Source organism: Euprymna scolopes, chromosome 37 (genome assembly GCF_053919585.1).
Source record: "Euprymna scolopes isolate OS-2025 chromosome 37, ASM5391958v1, whole genome shotgun sequence".
Taxonomy (NCBI): Eukaryota; Metazoa; Mollusca; class Cephalopoda; order Sepiida; family Sepiolidae; genus Euprymna; species Euprymna scolopes.
In genome coordinates this window covers 74,653,505-74,669,473 of record NC_136518.1, presented here as the reverse complement: position 1 = coordinate 74,669,473, position 15,969 = coordinate 74,653,505, and the positions used below count along the sequence as shown (strand labels likewise).

Below are 15,969 nucleotides of genomic sequence, written 5' to 3'. Positions count from 1 at the left end.
CTCATCTTAATTGTTATTATGTAATGCTTCCAACGTTGTGTCCTTCAACCTTTTTTTAGGTACCTTCTGTTGCAGTGTTAGTCTTTTGAAGGCAATGACATTGTTCATGTTATAAAAATATTCAATTACTATCAGAGTTGTTAGCAACAGTAGGCGTTTAATAAGACGAGTATTAGTCACCAAGCGTTTTCGGTGGTTGTGTGCGTTTTTGGAGATTGACTTTTGGTGCCAAAGAAAACATCAAATCTAATTCTTTTCTTTGACGTTTACATTGAGGGAAAATTAATATAACATGAAAAGATAGAATGAAAACAGTACAAATAATACGAATATGGGCAATGAAAAAGAGCAAAAGAAAAAAGACAAAAGGAGAAAGAAAAAAAGAGCAAAAGAAAGAAACAGAAAGGATGCAAGGGAGGGGGGAGAGAAGTATATGGAAAAAGATGATGGCGAAAGAAAGAAGGATGCAGAAAAATGAAAAGTATACAAAGAACTTATGAAGAAAGATGCAAAGAAATAAAGGAAATGAGAATAATAATAATAATAATAATAATAATAATAATAATAATAATAATAATAATAATAATAATAAGGCCGAGAACAAATACTACGAGTAAAAATAATAAAATTTGTTGGGATAAAAAGAAAAAAAAAAAACGACTCTTGTGTCTTCTGTAATAAACCAAACCAAATCATGTTTGGCTACATGAGATGGAAGTCAAAAGAAAACAAAACAATAACAGAGAAACTAATGTGTTTAATTGCAATTCGAGTGAGTGTCTGCCATTCTTTTGTCTGGAGAGAACAGCAGATATAGGGGGAGGGAGAGGGTAAAAGAAAAATAAAACAAGAAAGATGCTATTCATTTGCCACAGAAAAGGATGGGTAAAGAAAGAAAAAGAAAGAAAAACAAAGTTTTCTTTGCATCTTTAATACAGACTAAACACATGCAGAGTCCCATGTAATACATAAAATGAGAACATAAAAAACACCTTCAAACACACATACATACATACATACATACATACATACATACATACATACATACATACATACATACATACATACATACATACATACGCCTAGACAGCGTTACCCGAGATGTAGTGAAGTTATTTTCAATTTTATTTTTTTATTTATTGATACCTTTTTTTTTAAATCTATATAACTATAAAAAAAAATATAAACCAAGTTGTAAGGGAAACAAATTTTTCAATTAAAATATGAATTATTCCCCCTGCCGATATTCCTTCCTAGTCATAATTAAAAAAATATTTCTATATTATCAGTTGTCTGGGTAGAACTTCATAATTTTGAAAATAAATCGTAGTGAAGTATATCATTATGCTGCTAATAACATGGTAAAACAACAAATAAAATTTGGCTAGCCAGAATCAAAGTTTGACATGTCAACTAAAATGCTATTTAGGTTTAACTTTTAAAGTTACCCAACAATGTATATGTATTTATGTGTGTGTCTCATTAGTAACCTCAAGTAGGAATATAATAGGACCACTTCAGAAAGAGACAGTCATTCAGATTCCTTTGGTCAATTTTCTAAATAATTTCCCACTCATTGAGTTTCTGAGAGGAAGATACGCTGGGTAGGGTAGGTAGGGGGAATGAAAAAAAGTTGAAAAATATTTTCCCCTTTTTTTGGCTGCACAAATGCAGCTCTGTAAGACATTGTCAATTGTCTATCACTCTTATGCTTGAACTAGCAGGGCTACCTAACGTTTTCCGAGGCAGAAGTATAACATTTCTTCTATCACTCTCTTTCCTGCTCTAAAACCTCTCTTTCTTCTATGGCAAGCCCACTCCCTTCTAGCTGGATACATACATAAATACAGAAATATACATTTCATATAATTGATTTCTTGTAGAATTAGCATTTTATTCCCACATTAGTACATAACACTGAAAAACTGCCCATCCCAACAAAACTCGACCCAGTTAAACCTCAAAGAGTAAATATTTTTAATGTCTATCAAGAATATAGCAATTTTTATGGGTTTTGTTTTGTAGTTCTTGATTTTCAACTGGACATACAAATACACACACAGAGACCTTTAAATAATAAATTACTGTTTCTTTCCCTCCCTACTCTCACCATAATTGCAGAGTAAATTATACTATATCCAGAAGATTTTGATGACTGACTCAGCAGTTTTTCCAAATTAATACATTAATACATTGTTTTCTTTTAAAATTATTACATAGATTCAAAAAATTTAGAACAAAACGGAGCCCCCCCCCCACCCCACTAATAAAAATGAGCTCAGTTGACTTTCAAAGAATGAACAGACTTTTCCAAATTTTAGATATTGTACAACCGCGACATCACCAGTCAAGACAATACCAACTTAATGGCGGTCAGTTTTGCATTTTTTTAAAAACTTTTAGCTGAACATACTAACCTACACACGCACAACTGTCCTTTATATAATAGATTAGCTTTTATTTTTTTAAGATGCCTTCACATTTTTATTTCTTTTGTTAGTTTCATCGCAAGTGCTCGATTGAACACTAATCGTTCCCCCTTGCCAAACTTTCACAAAAAAAAAAAACCAAAAAAAAAACACTAGACTAGCTACAACTACTACAGGGTGACCCCCCCCCAAAAAAAAACAAAAACAAAAGCTAAATGGAGGCCATTTAGAACATATGCTGTAGAACGGAGAAAAAAAAAAGGCCAAAGACCCTAGTGTTTTGATGTGATGTTTTGAATATAATAAACTAGTTATGAACAAAGTTTCATATCATTCGGACAAAACACTAAGAAACGGGCCTAATTAGAGGTGAGGTCCGTTTTTTTTGGGGGGGGGGGTCACCCTGTATATGCAATTTCCCTCACTCTCTATCTGTGACTAAATCTAAACGCATATTCCACGAACAAAGCTTCTTTCCCATAACTGCCAGCTTGTAGAACATTGTTCTGCTGGCCTGCTTCTGATGAAATACAACATGGTAGCCTTCAAATCCAATGCAAACAAATTCTTGTTGAGCCATTCCCATAAATAATCAAATTCTACCCAATTTAAACCATTAACGGTTACTACACTACCACCTTACATTCATTAACCCTTATCCTCGAGTAGCCTTTGGGCCTCGATAAAAAAAGCTGTGCATGTCAATTGACCCAAAACCGCCTGTAAAGTTTACATTTGAAATGACATTATTTAATGCACAGATGAAATGAAAACATGTTAATATCCCCTCCATTTTCATTCCATGTTTTCTTTTTTTATTTTACTAAAAAGTAGACTACCAGAACCACAATTAATTTCTTTCCCTATATATATATATATATATATATATATATATATATATATAAAGGTTTTGACAATTTGACATCAGTAATTCTAGAGAGGAAGCGGGAGGAGGCAGTTGCTCTCTGTACCTCACCCCATGTAGAGTTCATTTCCTTCTGTTCACCCATAACCTCCACATTTCCCCCCCCCCTGTCCATCCACATTATCTCTTCACTACTTCCAACAGATGACATTCGTCTTAAATGCTTTCTCCTCCTCCCCCTGGACAAGATGGTCCAACCTCCTAAGCAACTGACATTTTATTTCATGGAACACATTCTTACATTCATTTTACATACAGCTTGTCAAAAAAGTGAGAGATTTTCCTAATTTTGGATCACATTGATTTTACTTATGTGCATTTAGATTGCTAAAAAAACAAACAAACAATGATATCAATCTATTACTTCTCTAAATTAATAATTACATAATTGAGTTTTCAGCTGCAGCACTACCCAGCGTTGCCCAGGATTATAGACAGTGACGTGCAGAAAACTTTTTTAGGGTAGGTGCTCAAGTGAAAAAAAAAACAAAAAAAAAAACGGCAAAATATAGTAATGAACAACATCTTTGTGTGGCGCAGGCCTATAATACGTTCCTTTGAAAAGGGCACTTTTAAAACACGGGTCAAAGAGGCAGGTGCTTGTGCATCCTAACACGTCCCTGATTATAGATAACAAAGCTAGAAGAGTTAAAAAAAAAAAAAAAAAAAAAAAAAATTAACATCTATCTTTTAATACCTTTTCATCTGGCTGCAAATCTCCACCTTTGCATTAGACTGCACTCTTCTATTCCCTCTCCCGGTTCAATATAATAGAAAAAAAAAATGTTTGACATAAGTTCAGTACTGTTTTTTGAACAACTACTAGCAACAATGACGGAGAAAACCTTTTGGGTTGAGGCAATTTTTATTTTTGTCTCAATCTCTTGACGGTGGCTTCCTTTCCAGAGAGTTACTTGCAAGTCACAAACTTGTCTATCTTGAATCTGTTATCAATAAAATTATAAGATGGCCTTGTGTGTGCGTTTTATCATGTCAATATAACTACGATAATGACACATTTTTTTTTATTCAATTTATTTACTACTAGCAGGCTGCATGGTGAAAATGCAACATATTTCTATCAAAACCCATCTGTTTCTCTTTCCTCCAATCTCTCCATCTTTCTTCAATGGCCAGCCCATTCCTCTCTCTGAACAAACAGAGACAACTCATCCTTATAAGAGTTTTTGAGGAATGAGTCGGCATAAGGGAATTCCTTGGTTAAAAAAATCAGAGTTACTTCCAATTAGTCAATGTATAATCTGGCTGGAAAACATCCCCCTTCCTCAGTCAATTAGAGGTCAAAGAATAAATAATTTTTTTTCTAAATTTTAGATATTATTTATCCAGGGCATTGTCAACTAATAAAATACCAACTTTGTGAGTGTTTGTATTGTTTTAATTTTAGCCGGGCATAAAAACATACACACACAACTGTCTTTTATATTATAGATCAATCAAATATTTACCGAGCATGAACTAAAACAATTTTTAAAGCATATTTTGAGATTTCTTGATATTTAGTCCATTATCCCCTTTGCTTGCAGGCAAGGCTGGTACTACATAATAATCCCCACCCCCACCTCACATTTGTCACACTCCTCGATATCGGTTTACTTGCTGACTTAGCAACTCTAGCTTTTAGTTTCTTATTTAAAAATGAAAACTTCGGGTTTTTTTTTTTTTTTTTTTTTTTTTTTTTTTTAAGTATTTATGTGATTTAAAATGAAAAACATGAAACGAAAATGAAAGTCCAAAAATTTAAAAAAAAAAAAAAAAAAAAAAAAAAAATCTTTCGTCAATGTAGAATGGGTAGGATCAGCATTATTCAAATCGACTTCCTTAGTTATTAAACTCTGGAGAGACGATTAGATCTCAAATTTTTTCATGTCAATGTAAGACAAATAACTTTCCTACATAGGCTTGGATTTTGAAAATCAATGTTTAGGAAATAAAAAAGAAAAAGAGGAAAAGACGATAAAAAAAGAAAGAAAATAAAAACAAAGGAAAAAAAAGCAAAGGAAAAGCAAAGAAAAAGGAAAAAAGCAAAAAAAAAAAAATAAGATAAAAAAATCAAAAAAGGAAAAAGCCAAGAAAAAAAGAAAAGCCAAGAAAAAAAGAAAAAGCACAAAAAAGCAAAGAAAAAAAAGGAAAAAGCAAAGAAAAAAAGGAAAAAGCAAAGAAAAAAAGGAAAAAGCAAAGAAAAAAGAAAAACAAAGAAAAAAAGGAAAACAAAGAAAAAAGGAAAAGTAAAGAAAAAAAGGAAAAGCAAAGAAAAAAAGGAAAAGCAAAGAAAAAAAGGAAAAGCAAAGAAAAAAAGGAAAGCAAAGAAAAAAAAAGAAAGCAAAGAAAAAAAAAGAAAGCAAAGAAAAAAAAAGGAAAAAAATATTTCATAAATCTACCATCTTTAAAGAAATTAATAATAACATGTCAGTGGAGATTGATACACGATATATCTTGATGTTAAATAGCCATTGTAAACATTAGTGGATGTTAGAACTGAAACGATGAAACTTAAACAAAATAAAGATATAAACTATGTTTGTCTTCTTTACCGGTTTTCAAAGCGTATTTTTTATGCTTATAGTGCCCCCCCCTTTTTTCTCGTTTCCAGGTGTTGTGTTTCAATGTTAGAAGAATGGAGGAATAACCCATATCAAAACAGAGGTGAAGAGAAAAGGGAGGAGTGCATGGAAAGTTAGGGGTCTAAACAAAATTGGGTAACAGAGTGCAGATGGGGCCATACATCAACATTTGTCTGCTGCAATATTTGGAGGGGGTCATTTGAACAAGAGCAGAGGAAAATGAAAAATAAAATAAATATAAACTTAGAAAAAGGGAATCATAATATATCCATGAATTATGTGTATGTGTGTCTGTGTGCGCAATGTTATTTCCTCTAAGCATATTTCATACAATAATAATATATTGTAAGAAAACTAAAAAAAGAATCAGAACCTATATATATATATATATACACACACATATATATATATATATATATATATATATATATATATATATATATATTGGTTCTGATTACTAGAACCCCTGAATACGGCATTAAAAATTAGTAACAAAATACAGTGTAGTATATAATACACATGTATATAATCAAATAACATTATAAATAACACCATAAGGTGGGGTAAATACCATAACCAGGGGTCAGAAAAACATTGTATTCCATATCATAACCTGAAAAAACCGTATCCTAGGACCGCCATATCCTGGGTTCTACTGAATATATATATATATATATATATATATATATATATATATATATATATATATATATATATAATCAGTAGAACCCCAGGACACATTAGTAGGAAGACCCAAGTACTGATGAAGGAAACTAATGCTTTCCTTCTCTAAATTTATAACACCATATTATCTTCTTTATTCTCTGTTTTTTATATCTGATGATATCCAATTTTTGCAGTGAGGTTTTCCTTCCTTTTAACAAACACATACCAACTCTGTAAATCACATATTACCTCATTTTTTTTCAAATTCAATTTCTTTAATTTTTAAGTTAGAAATCAAATAAAATGTTGTGCTTCTTTGTACTGATGTCATGCAATGATAGTTTTGTACTCTTGGATCCAAATCGGTGACTATAATATATATACATATATATATATAAAAACAAAACAATTGGCCGGCTTGATGACTATCAACTCCTAAAACAGTTGTTTTATGGTGAGCTCCTTCTTGGCAAAAGACCTCGGCACAAGCCCAAAAAATGTTTTCGGGATAGCATCAAGGAGAGTTGGTGAGCTTTCATGTCCCTGTTGACAGTTAGGAGGCCCTAGCTTCTGATTGCAAGCACTGAAGGGCACTGATATACAGGGGCGCAGAACATTTTGAAGTGGCCAAGATAGATCAAACGAAGCTCAAGAGAGCATGTAGGAAGCATCAAACATCGTCATCCAATAATGGAGATCTATCAATTTGTGAGGTGTGTGATCGGGTTTTGTTGTCCAGGGCAGGTCTTGTCTATCACATGAAAGGGCCCAACAATGAAAGTCCCGTTGCTCTTGGTTTCATCCAAACCAATGACCACCATCGATGTCATGTCTGCTTGAGGGTATGCAAGTAGCTGGCAGGACTGAAGTCATCTTTGGGCACATGGAAGCTCAGTGACTGGGGGTGTGGCACTCGTCATATATATATATATATATATATATATATATATATATATATATATATGTATATATATATATGTATATATATATGTATATATATATATGTATATATATATATATGTATATATATATATATGTATATATATATATGTATATATATATATGTATATATATATATATATATATATATATATATATATATATATATATATATGTATATATATATACATACATATATATACATACATATATATACATACATATATATATACATATATATACATACATATATATATACATATATACATACATATATATACATACATATATATGAAATAAAATGGAGGTGGAAGGACCTGGATACTCAACGTTTCGCCCGATTTATGCAGGCTTCTTCAAGAGGGATGGTCATTGACGAGAGAGTCGCATAAATCGGGCGAAACGTTGAGTATCCAGGTCCTTCCACCTCCATTTTATTTCATATCGTCGGATTTAATCCAGCTCAACAATCATACATATATATACATACATATATATATACATATATATATACATATATACATACATATATACATATATATATATATATATATACATATATATATATATACATATATATATATACACATATATATATATACATATATACATATATATACATATATATATATATACATATATATATATATACATATATATATATATACATATATATATATATACATATACATATATATACATATATATATATATACATATATATATACATATACATATATATACATATACATATATATACATATACATATATATATACATATATATATATACATATATATATACATATATATATATATATATATATATATATATATATACATATATATATACATATATATATACATATATATATATATATATATATATATATATATATACATATATATATACAATATATATATATATATATAAATATTGCGTTATCATAGAGTAAAAAGCAAAACTTATCAAGACAAGAAAAGCTGAACACTATTAAGAGGAGAAAACTGGCAAATCAAACACTTTCTGAGACCTTTCTTTAAATAAAATATAGGGTTTATTTCACCACTGTTATTGCGGTTGAATGCTTAAGAATGTTGGATTGAAGGTATTCAAGTCTAGAGTTTGAATCGTTCGACTGGCGGTACAGTTATATAAGTCACACTGATGATTGTTAATGAAACATATGCCTCTGGATAATAAATATTAATAAAAATATTAATAATGATATATATGTGAGAAATAGCTACACCAGAGAAATAATCCTTGAAGATGAATGTATATATGAATGCACATATGTATGCACGAGTAAACAGTTACACACCACGAAAAGGTGGACACAGACACACAACTTATATGCAGGCACAAAATTTCTGTGTAAGCAAGAGAAGTTGGAAGTCAATGAAAAGTCCATCATTGTGTTGCCAAATGTCTGTGGAAGGTCCAAAGTAGATAGAATATCAAAGAAAACCTTATAAATTCCAATCCTGTCATTTGCTGGAATAATGTTCAGAATAAAAGACACCATATGTGTCAATTCCGTTTCCAGTGATGAATATAACCTTCCATTTAGAAACCATTCCATCATTCCTGACAACAGCGCCATCATCATCTGCCCAACCACCTTTTTTTTACCGTTTTCCTGACCCTCTCTATTACTCTCCTGTCAAGAAAGTAATCTTTTAAAAACCAGTGCCTCCCCCACTCCTATACACGTTCACTTGTTCAATAACTGAAAATTATGTTGGCTGCAACTTACCAAAAAAGAATATATATATATATTCACACACACACACACACCTTGGAATAAATAATATCATTGGAATTCAAAATATTGGACAGTTAAAGGTGCGTTTCATTTTTATTTACTGTTTAATTTTTTATTTTTATTTTATATGTGTGCATATATACTGTGTACATATGTATTTAAAACTGATGTGGCACCTTCTCATTGGCTATCCCTCACCTCCTTCCTTTTCCCTGTGTATGATCATCACTTTCACTACACTGATGAAGACTGAAGGATCGGTCGAAAATTATGTACTTGTAAAAAAAGTTGTTTTTTTTAAATTTGTTTTCATATTTTATATTCCTGCACATCACCAATAGAAAACGAATAAAGAAAAGTTATAAGCTTTTACACTTTTTGTATTCTTTTTTATACATTTTCATATATATATATATAAGAAAAAAAGATATAAAAATAAGATAATAATAAGAAACTTACATCTACTTTTTAAATTGATCCAGGATTTCAACTTACCTGAAAAAAAAGAAAAAAAAAATTGTTAGCAATCAAATATATTACATGTGTTAAAAAAATAAATTCTCCGGAAGATAAATTTATTTTTAAATAAATAGAACATAAATATAAAAAGGGGGCATTCGTGATATAAAAAGATTAAAATTCTAAATATTACATCAGATAAACCTCAAATATACCATTGTAGGTTCATTAAAAAAATGGTTGTACAAGAGAAAAGGAGTTTTTTGGTTTTTTATTGCTCTTGAATTTATTTGTTTTTGTTTTTACGTTTAGGATTAAGAAATGTGATAAAAAAAAATTAACAGAAAAGGAAGTAAATCTTATTCATTTTTTTCTGTTGCAATTAAATTTCAATGTAGCTTCAAGCTTCATTTCCAAAAAGAGATAAACTTTTATGGAATTTGGTAAACTTTTCAGAACTAATCAGTCCAGGTGTGATTCTTTTAACAGTGGAGAAATGAAATGAACCTTCGAGCAGAAAACAATTTCCAAGATGTAGAAAGCAGATATCGCGAGGCCATACACATGTTAACTTTTATCAGAATCTTTTTTTTTTTTTTTTTTTCATAACATCAGATTTTAATCGATTCTTTAACGCATCAAAAAAAAAAAAAAGAAAAAAAAAAGAAAAAACAAATAGATTAAAGTCGTTTAACGTTTAGGATATAGTGTTTTCCGAAACTGGGAAGGTTAATTCTCATTCATCTCAAAGATTGATTAATTTGTTTCACAGCATATCAATTCTTTAATACAATCTGCTAGGTTCATAAATTTCCCAATGCAATTCGTACATTATATATTCAACAAGATTTGAATTCAGTTGGTTACTGAATCTACAGTATGTATTAGCCAGGAATAACCTCACTTGAAAGATTTTATTACTTCATGTTACACACACCTAAATACATACATTATATATTTACCTATCTACTTTATATATAAACAGTGTGTGCGAGCGGGTTTGTTCTCTATAGACTCAAATGGCTGAGCAGATTAATTTGAAATTTCACACAAACATACTTATATGTTTGGCAGTGTTCTTAGGTTTTGTATCAGACCCAACCCCCCAATGAATATTACAAATTGATAATCGAAAAAATCCGATTTTTTTCGATTGTGCAGTCCAATAGTCTAACATCAGAAGTGCGTTTTAGAAGTTTTATCACTGCACAAGCAGAAGGGCCCAGCATATAAAATCAACAGTAAGTTCTTTGATAAGACAGATTTCACAGATTCCAATGACAATAAAAGTATTGGAAGCGTAGTACATTTGTTGATCCTCATCTAATCCCGGGCACCATCAGGTCTCTCTGCTAGTATAGATAATATAATATAATATATATATATTCGTGGACACATGTTCCGTCAATATACAATTCATTAGCTTAGCTGAACTTGGCAAGATTCGAAAACAGAACCCAAGTTTTGAGCCTGAAGTTCTACTACTGTACCAATCCATGTTTATACTAAATGTATCACCTTCTTTTGTAATGCATAGCTCATCATAAAAGAATAAAGCACTTTAGGAATTATATATATATATATATATATATAAATAAAGTATTAACCAATCATTATGAATGCTAGGACACAGCCTAAAGGTTCATAATGTTGTCTGTTTTCAGTTTTCTGCTCAGCGCAGAAAACTAAATACAGACAACATCATGATCCTTCACACTGATGATGCTCGATTAATGAGTTGAGTGAATCCTGCATATACAAATATATAAACATGCCAAACTTACATAAAAGAAAGAAAATGAACATTGGCACGCACTACAATTTAATTATTCTCATTAATTGTTAATTAATTCCAAATTATATAAGTTTATTTTTATTTTCAGAATAATTATTATTGTTCAGGAGACCCACACCGGGTTATATTTTAAGAAATTTCCACAAAACCAAAAGAACCCATTTATTCAGGTTTAGACTTTTAATACAAGCTGTTGCTGGGGTATTTAAGAAAATAAAATAAAATTAAATTTAAAAAAATAAACTTATCATTATCCTCATCTGACACATTTTGATTCACTATCAGTTTTAAATGAACTCAGATTTTACAGTAACGTTTTGCAAATATATAGTCTGGGATTTATTTCATTCTTTACCATTCTTTAGATTATTATAATGTTCGGCAAAGAAAAATGTTATCTGTTATCGCTCAATTCCATAGTAGATAACACTGAAATTTATCTTTCACTCAAGCTAGAGATTGTTCGTTCTACCGACCTTACCATGCTCCATCACTACGACGACTTCCCTGAGTAATCTTTAAGTTGGTGAAGATATGAAGATGATGATGAAGCAGACAATGCAAATAGCCCATCCGATATTTAGAGTGAATTCATTAAGTCAGAAAGGAAAGCCGAGAAACTGAATGATGCGATCGATAGACCAATAAAACGAGGCGGATAAGAAAAGAGAAAAATGTCAAAATCTCATTTAAACAGAAAAGCAAGGGAAAGAGTAAAAAAACAAAACAAAAAAAAAACAAAAAACAAAGAAAATTGAATTGCAATGATTATATTATATGGAGGGAGAAAGACTATAGAAAAAAAGAGATACATGAAGTGTGAAGACAGAATAACAGCATGCAGAAAGAAAGAAAGAAAGAAAGAGCACATACTAATACATGTGCAAGAGAAAGAGCATAAGCCTAATATATATAAACATTTTTATAGAATGTCAGAAAGACATCATTACCGTCGGTTTCAAATCGATATGAGGACTCGTTTATGGTCGAAAATTTTCAGATTCTCTTCAGCTGTTTATATCTGTTCAAAGGTTGAGGAGAATCTGACATTTTTCGACCATAAACTGGTCCTGTTTGTATCGATTTGAAACCGACGGTATCGATGTTTTTCTGACTTTCTGTAAAAATTTGAAAATAAATATTATGCTCTTATATTGAATTGCTTCTGTATAACTGAGCACTTTGCAGGGGTTCTTTCCCCAAAACACCTGACAATATATACACCAACCCATCCACACACACACACACGTGTGTGTGTGTGTGTGTGTGTGTGTGTGTGTGTGTGTGTGTGTGTGTGTGTGTGTGTGACAATGTTTTTTTAAATCCGATATAAGGGGACCAGTTTATGGTCGAAAAATATCAGATTCTCTTTAGCCTTTGTACAGATATAAACCGAGGCTAAAAAAATCTGATATTTTTTGGACCCTAAACTGGTCTCCTGTTATCGGATCTGAAACCGACTGTACTGATGTTTTTTTTTGTTTTTTTTTAAACATTCTGTAAAATTTTATATATATATATATATATATATATATATATATATATATATATATATATATATATATAATCAAGAAAGAAGGTGAGAGAGAAGAGTACGTACACGATTACCTGTCTTCATTATAAGAATGGGAGTGTGTGCGTGTGTTGCATGCTTTAAACTGGATATGTTAGCATTTTTTCATACTTATATTCTAAAAGGTGCCCAATGTTTGTCGATGATTGATGGATTTGTGATGAATGTTAGAAACAAAATCCATATTTCTTGAGGCGAGGAGTGGGGGTTTATGGTGACCGTGGTAAAATGGAAAATGCAATAGTCCGGCCGAATGTCCAGTCATTGTTGTTTTGACCCCCTTTGTCTGCTGGGAATCGAAAAACAGAAAAAGTGTCCGCAGAAAGAAATGTGGTAATTGACCCATGCTCTAGAGCCATCCCTGTCCCCTGGCTATCAGCCCAATCATTCTATGGTGGTCAGGACCTGGTGGGAAGGTCAATCAACGGTTTAATATGGAGATAGAATTCCCTACTGGTTGCAAGGAAAACGGAGAGAGGGAGCAAAGGGAAAAGGAAACGAGAGAGAAGCAACCTTGAAATATAGAGAAAATTAAAAATAGCAAAAGAAGATGAAGTAAAAAAGACCAAATAGAAAGTCAACAAGTCCAGACAGAGAGACAACTAGCCCAGGTAGAGACCAGACAGAGAGACAACTAGTCCAGGTAGAGTCCAGACAGAGAGACAACTATAGTCCAGATAGAGACCAGACAGAGAGACAACTATAGTCCAGATAGAGACCAGACAGAAAAAAACAACTAGTCCAGAGACCAGACAGAGAGACAACTAGTCCAGATAGAGACCAGACAGAGAGACAACTAGTCCAGATAGAGACCAGACAGAGAGACAACTAGTCCAGATAGAGACCAGACAGAGAGACAACTAGTCCAGATAGAGACCAGACAGAGAGACAACTAGTCCAGATAGAGACCAGACAGAGAGACAACTAGTCCAGATAGAGACCAGACAGAGAGACAACTAGTCCAGGTAGACACCAGACAGAGAGACAACTAGTCCAGGTAGAGACCAGACAGAGAGACAACTAGTCCAGATAGAGACCAGACAGAGAGACAACTAGTCCAAATAGAGACAAGACAGAGAGACAACTAGTCCAGATAGAGACCAGACAGAGAGACAACTAGTCCAAATAGAGACCAGACAGAGAGACAGCAAGTCTAGATAGAGACTAAATAAAGACAAGACAGAAAGACAAAGACAAGTCCATATGTGTGTGTGTGTGTGTGTGTGTGTGTGTGTGTGTGTGAGAGAGAAGGATAAATAGAGAGATGTCCAGATAAAGAGAGCAAACCTAACAGATAGAAAATTATTTGAAAACAGAGTGCTAAAGCTCAAACAGGACAGAACTGTACAAATCATTGTTTATTAGAATGAATCAATTTTTTTTCACCCATCCCCCCTGAAGCTAGTATGAAGAATTTCTATAGACTTTAGCAATATTCAACGAAATGGACACGAATGCATTTTTGTACTTCGCACCTTTTTTGTGGTTTCACCTTTCATCACTGGCAGCTAATTCTATCGAACTGTGATTAAAATTTGTTGTAAACATAAGGATTCATAATTTTCTTCAGCCATTATTTTTTTTTCTTTTCAATGTGTAGCTAGAAGCTTTCAAACTCTATAAATATATTTAGATTGTTTCAGAATTGAAATCTGAATTCTCGTTACATAAATACAAGCAACAAAAAAATTCTCACTTTTAAGCACCACACACACAATATATTAGAGAGAACGGGGGAAGAGCAAAAGATAAAGACGCTTAAAGAGGTGCCTTGTAATGAGACATCAACAACAATTAATGCCCGCAGCAAGTATTTCAACTTTCTCTGTATCTCTTGGCCTATTCTGATGAGAGACACAAACAGACAGAGAAAGAGAGGATGGGAGAAATAGAGAGAGAAAATAGAAATATAAAGAGAGAGGCAGAAATACATATATATATATATATATATATATATATATATATATATATATATATATATGAGAGAGAGAGAGAGAGAGAGAGAGAGAGAGAGAGAGAGAGAGAGAGAGAGAGAGAGAGTGTGTTGAGTGTTCATTAATGATAATAAAACCAGTTAAAATGACTCATGATTTCATGTCATTGCCTTTTCAGCTTCCAAGGCGCCACCGAGGATCATTTCACAATAAAATTTAGGCAGACAGTTTCTCCAATAATTATCTCCACAGGTTGTTGTATATCAAATTAACCCTGGAATCGAACGAGGAAGGGCGAGTTGATTGCCTGAACAAACAATTTATTGTATATGACCGATTGAATACAAGTTGCTTATTTACCCATAACTAAGTATAATAATACCTTTTCTAAAAATAGATCCTAAACGATCTGAACATTTACATAGCTAATTCCATAGCCCACAACAATATTTATTAAGCTGATCACGCAGTTCATACATCCTCACAACAAAATGCAACAGAAGGGCCACCGTCATTCGTTAAAACATTCTAATTATAATTCAAGTTCAAAACACCGTTCCTCTTCAATTTAGGAGCACAAATTAACTACAAAGAGCGTTCAAAAATAATAAATAAATAAAAATAAAATAATGCCTTGTATTTTTTTTTTTATATTCTTATTATTCATCCGAATGGATTACAGGGGATTGCAAATGCATTGTTATAATGACTGAACTTATGCATTTGCATCCTGAAAATTTCAACTTCGCTGCAGATATTGACAATGTGAGACTCTAAGAAAGCAACCCCTGTTATGGACATACAAACACCAACTTTTATTTATTCATTTTTTTTTATAGCCCCAGCAAGTCAGAAACAAATTGGCAAAAAATTTAGAGAAATTGTGACTGTGGTAA

General features: G+C 31.9%; 1 protein-coding gene across 2 annotated transcripts in view; it reads right to left on the bottom strand.

Moving 5' to 3' along the window:
- LOC145261227 (uncharacterized) overlaps nt 1–15,969 on the bottom strand; it is a 231,194-nt gene that overhangs the window by 51,254 nt on the left and 163,971 nt on the right. The window contains exon 2 of one of the 2 annotated variants that reach the window (XM_080119591.1): nt 9,655–9,807. The exons of the other annotated variant lie outside the window; for it this stretch is intronic. Within the exon in view, the coding sequence (XP_079975717.1) occupies nt 9,799–9,807 (9 nt within the window). The 3' untranslated portion in view covers nt 9,655–9,798. Of the gene's footprint in view, nt 1–9,654; nt 9,808–15,969 lie in introns of those variants that run through there. 2 annotated transcript variants of the gene reach the window in all.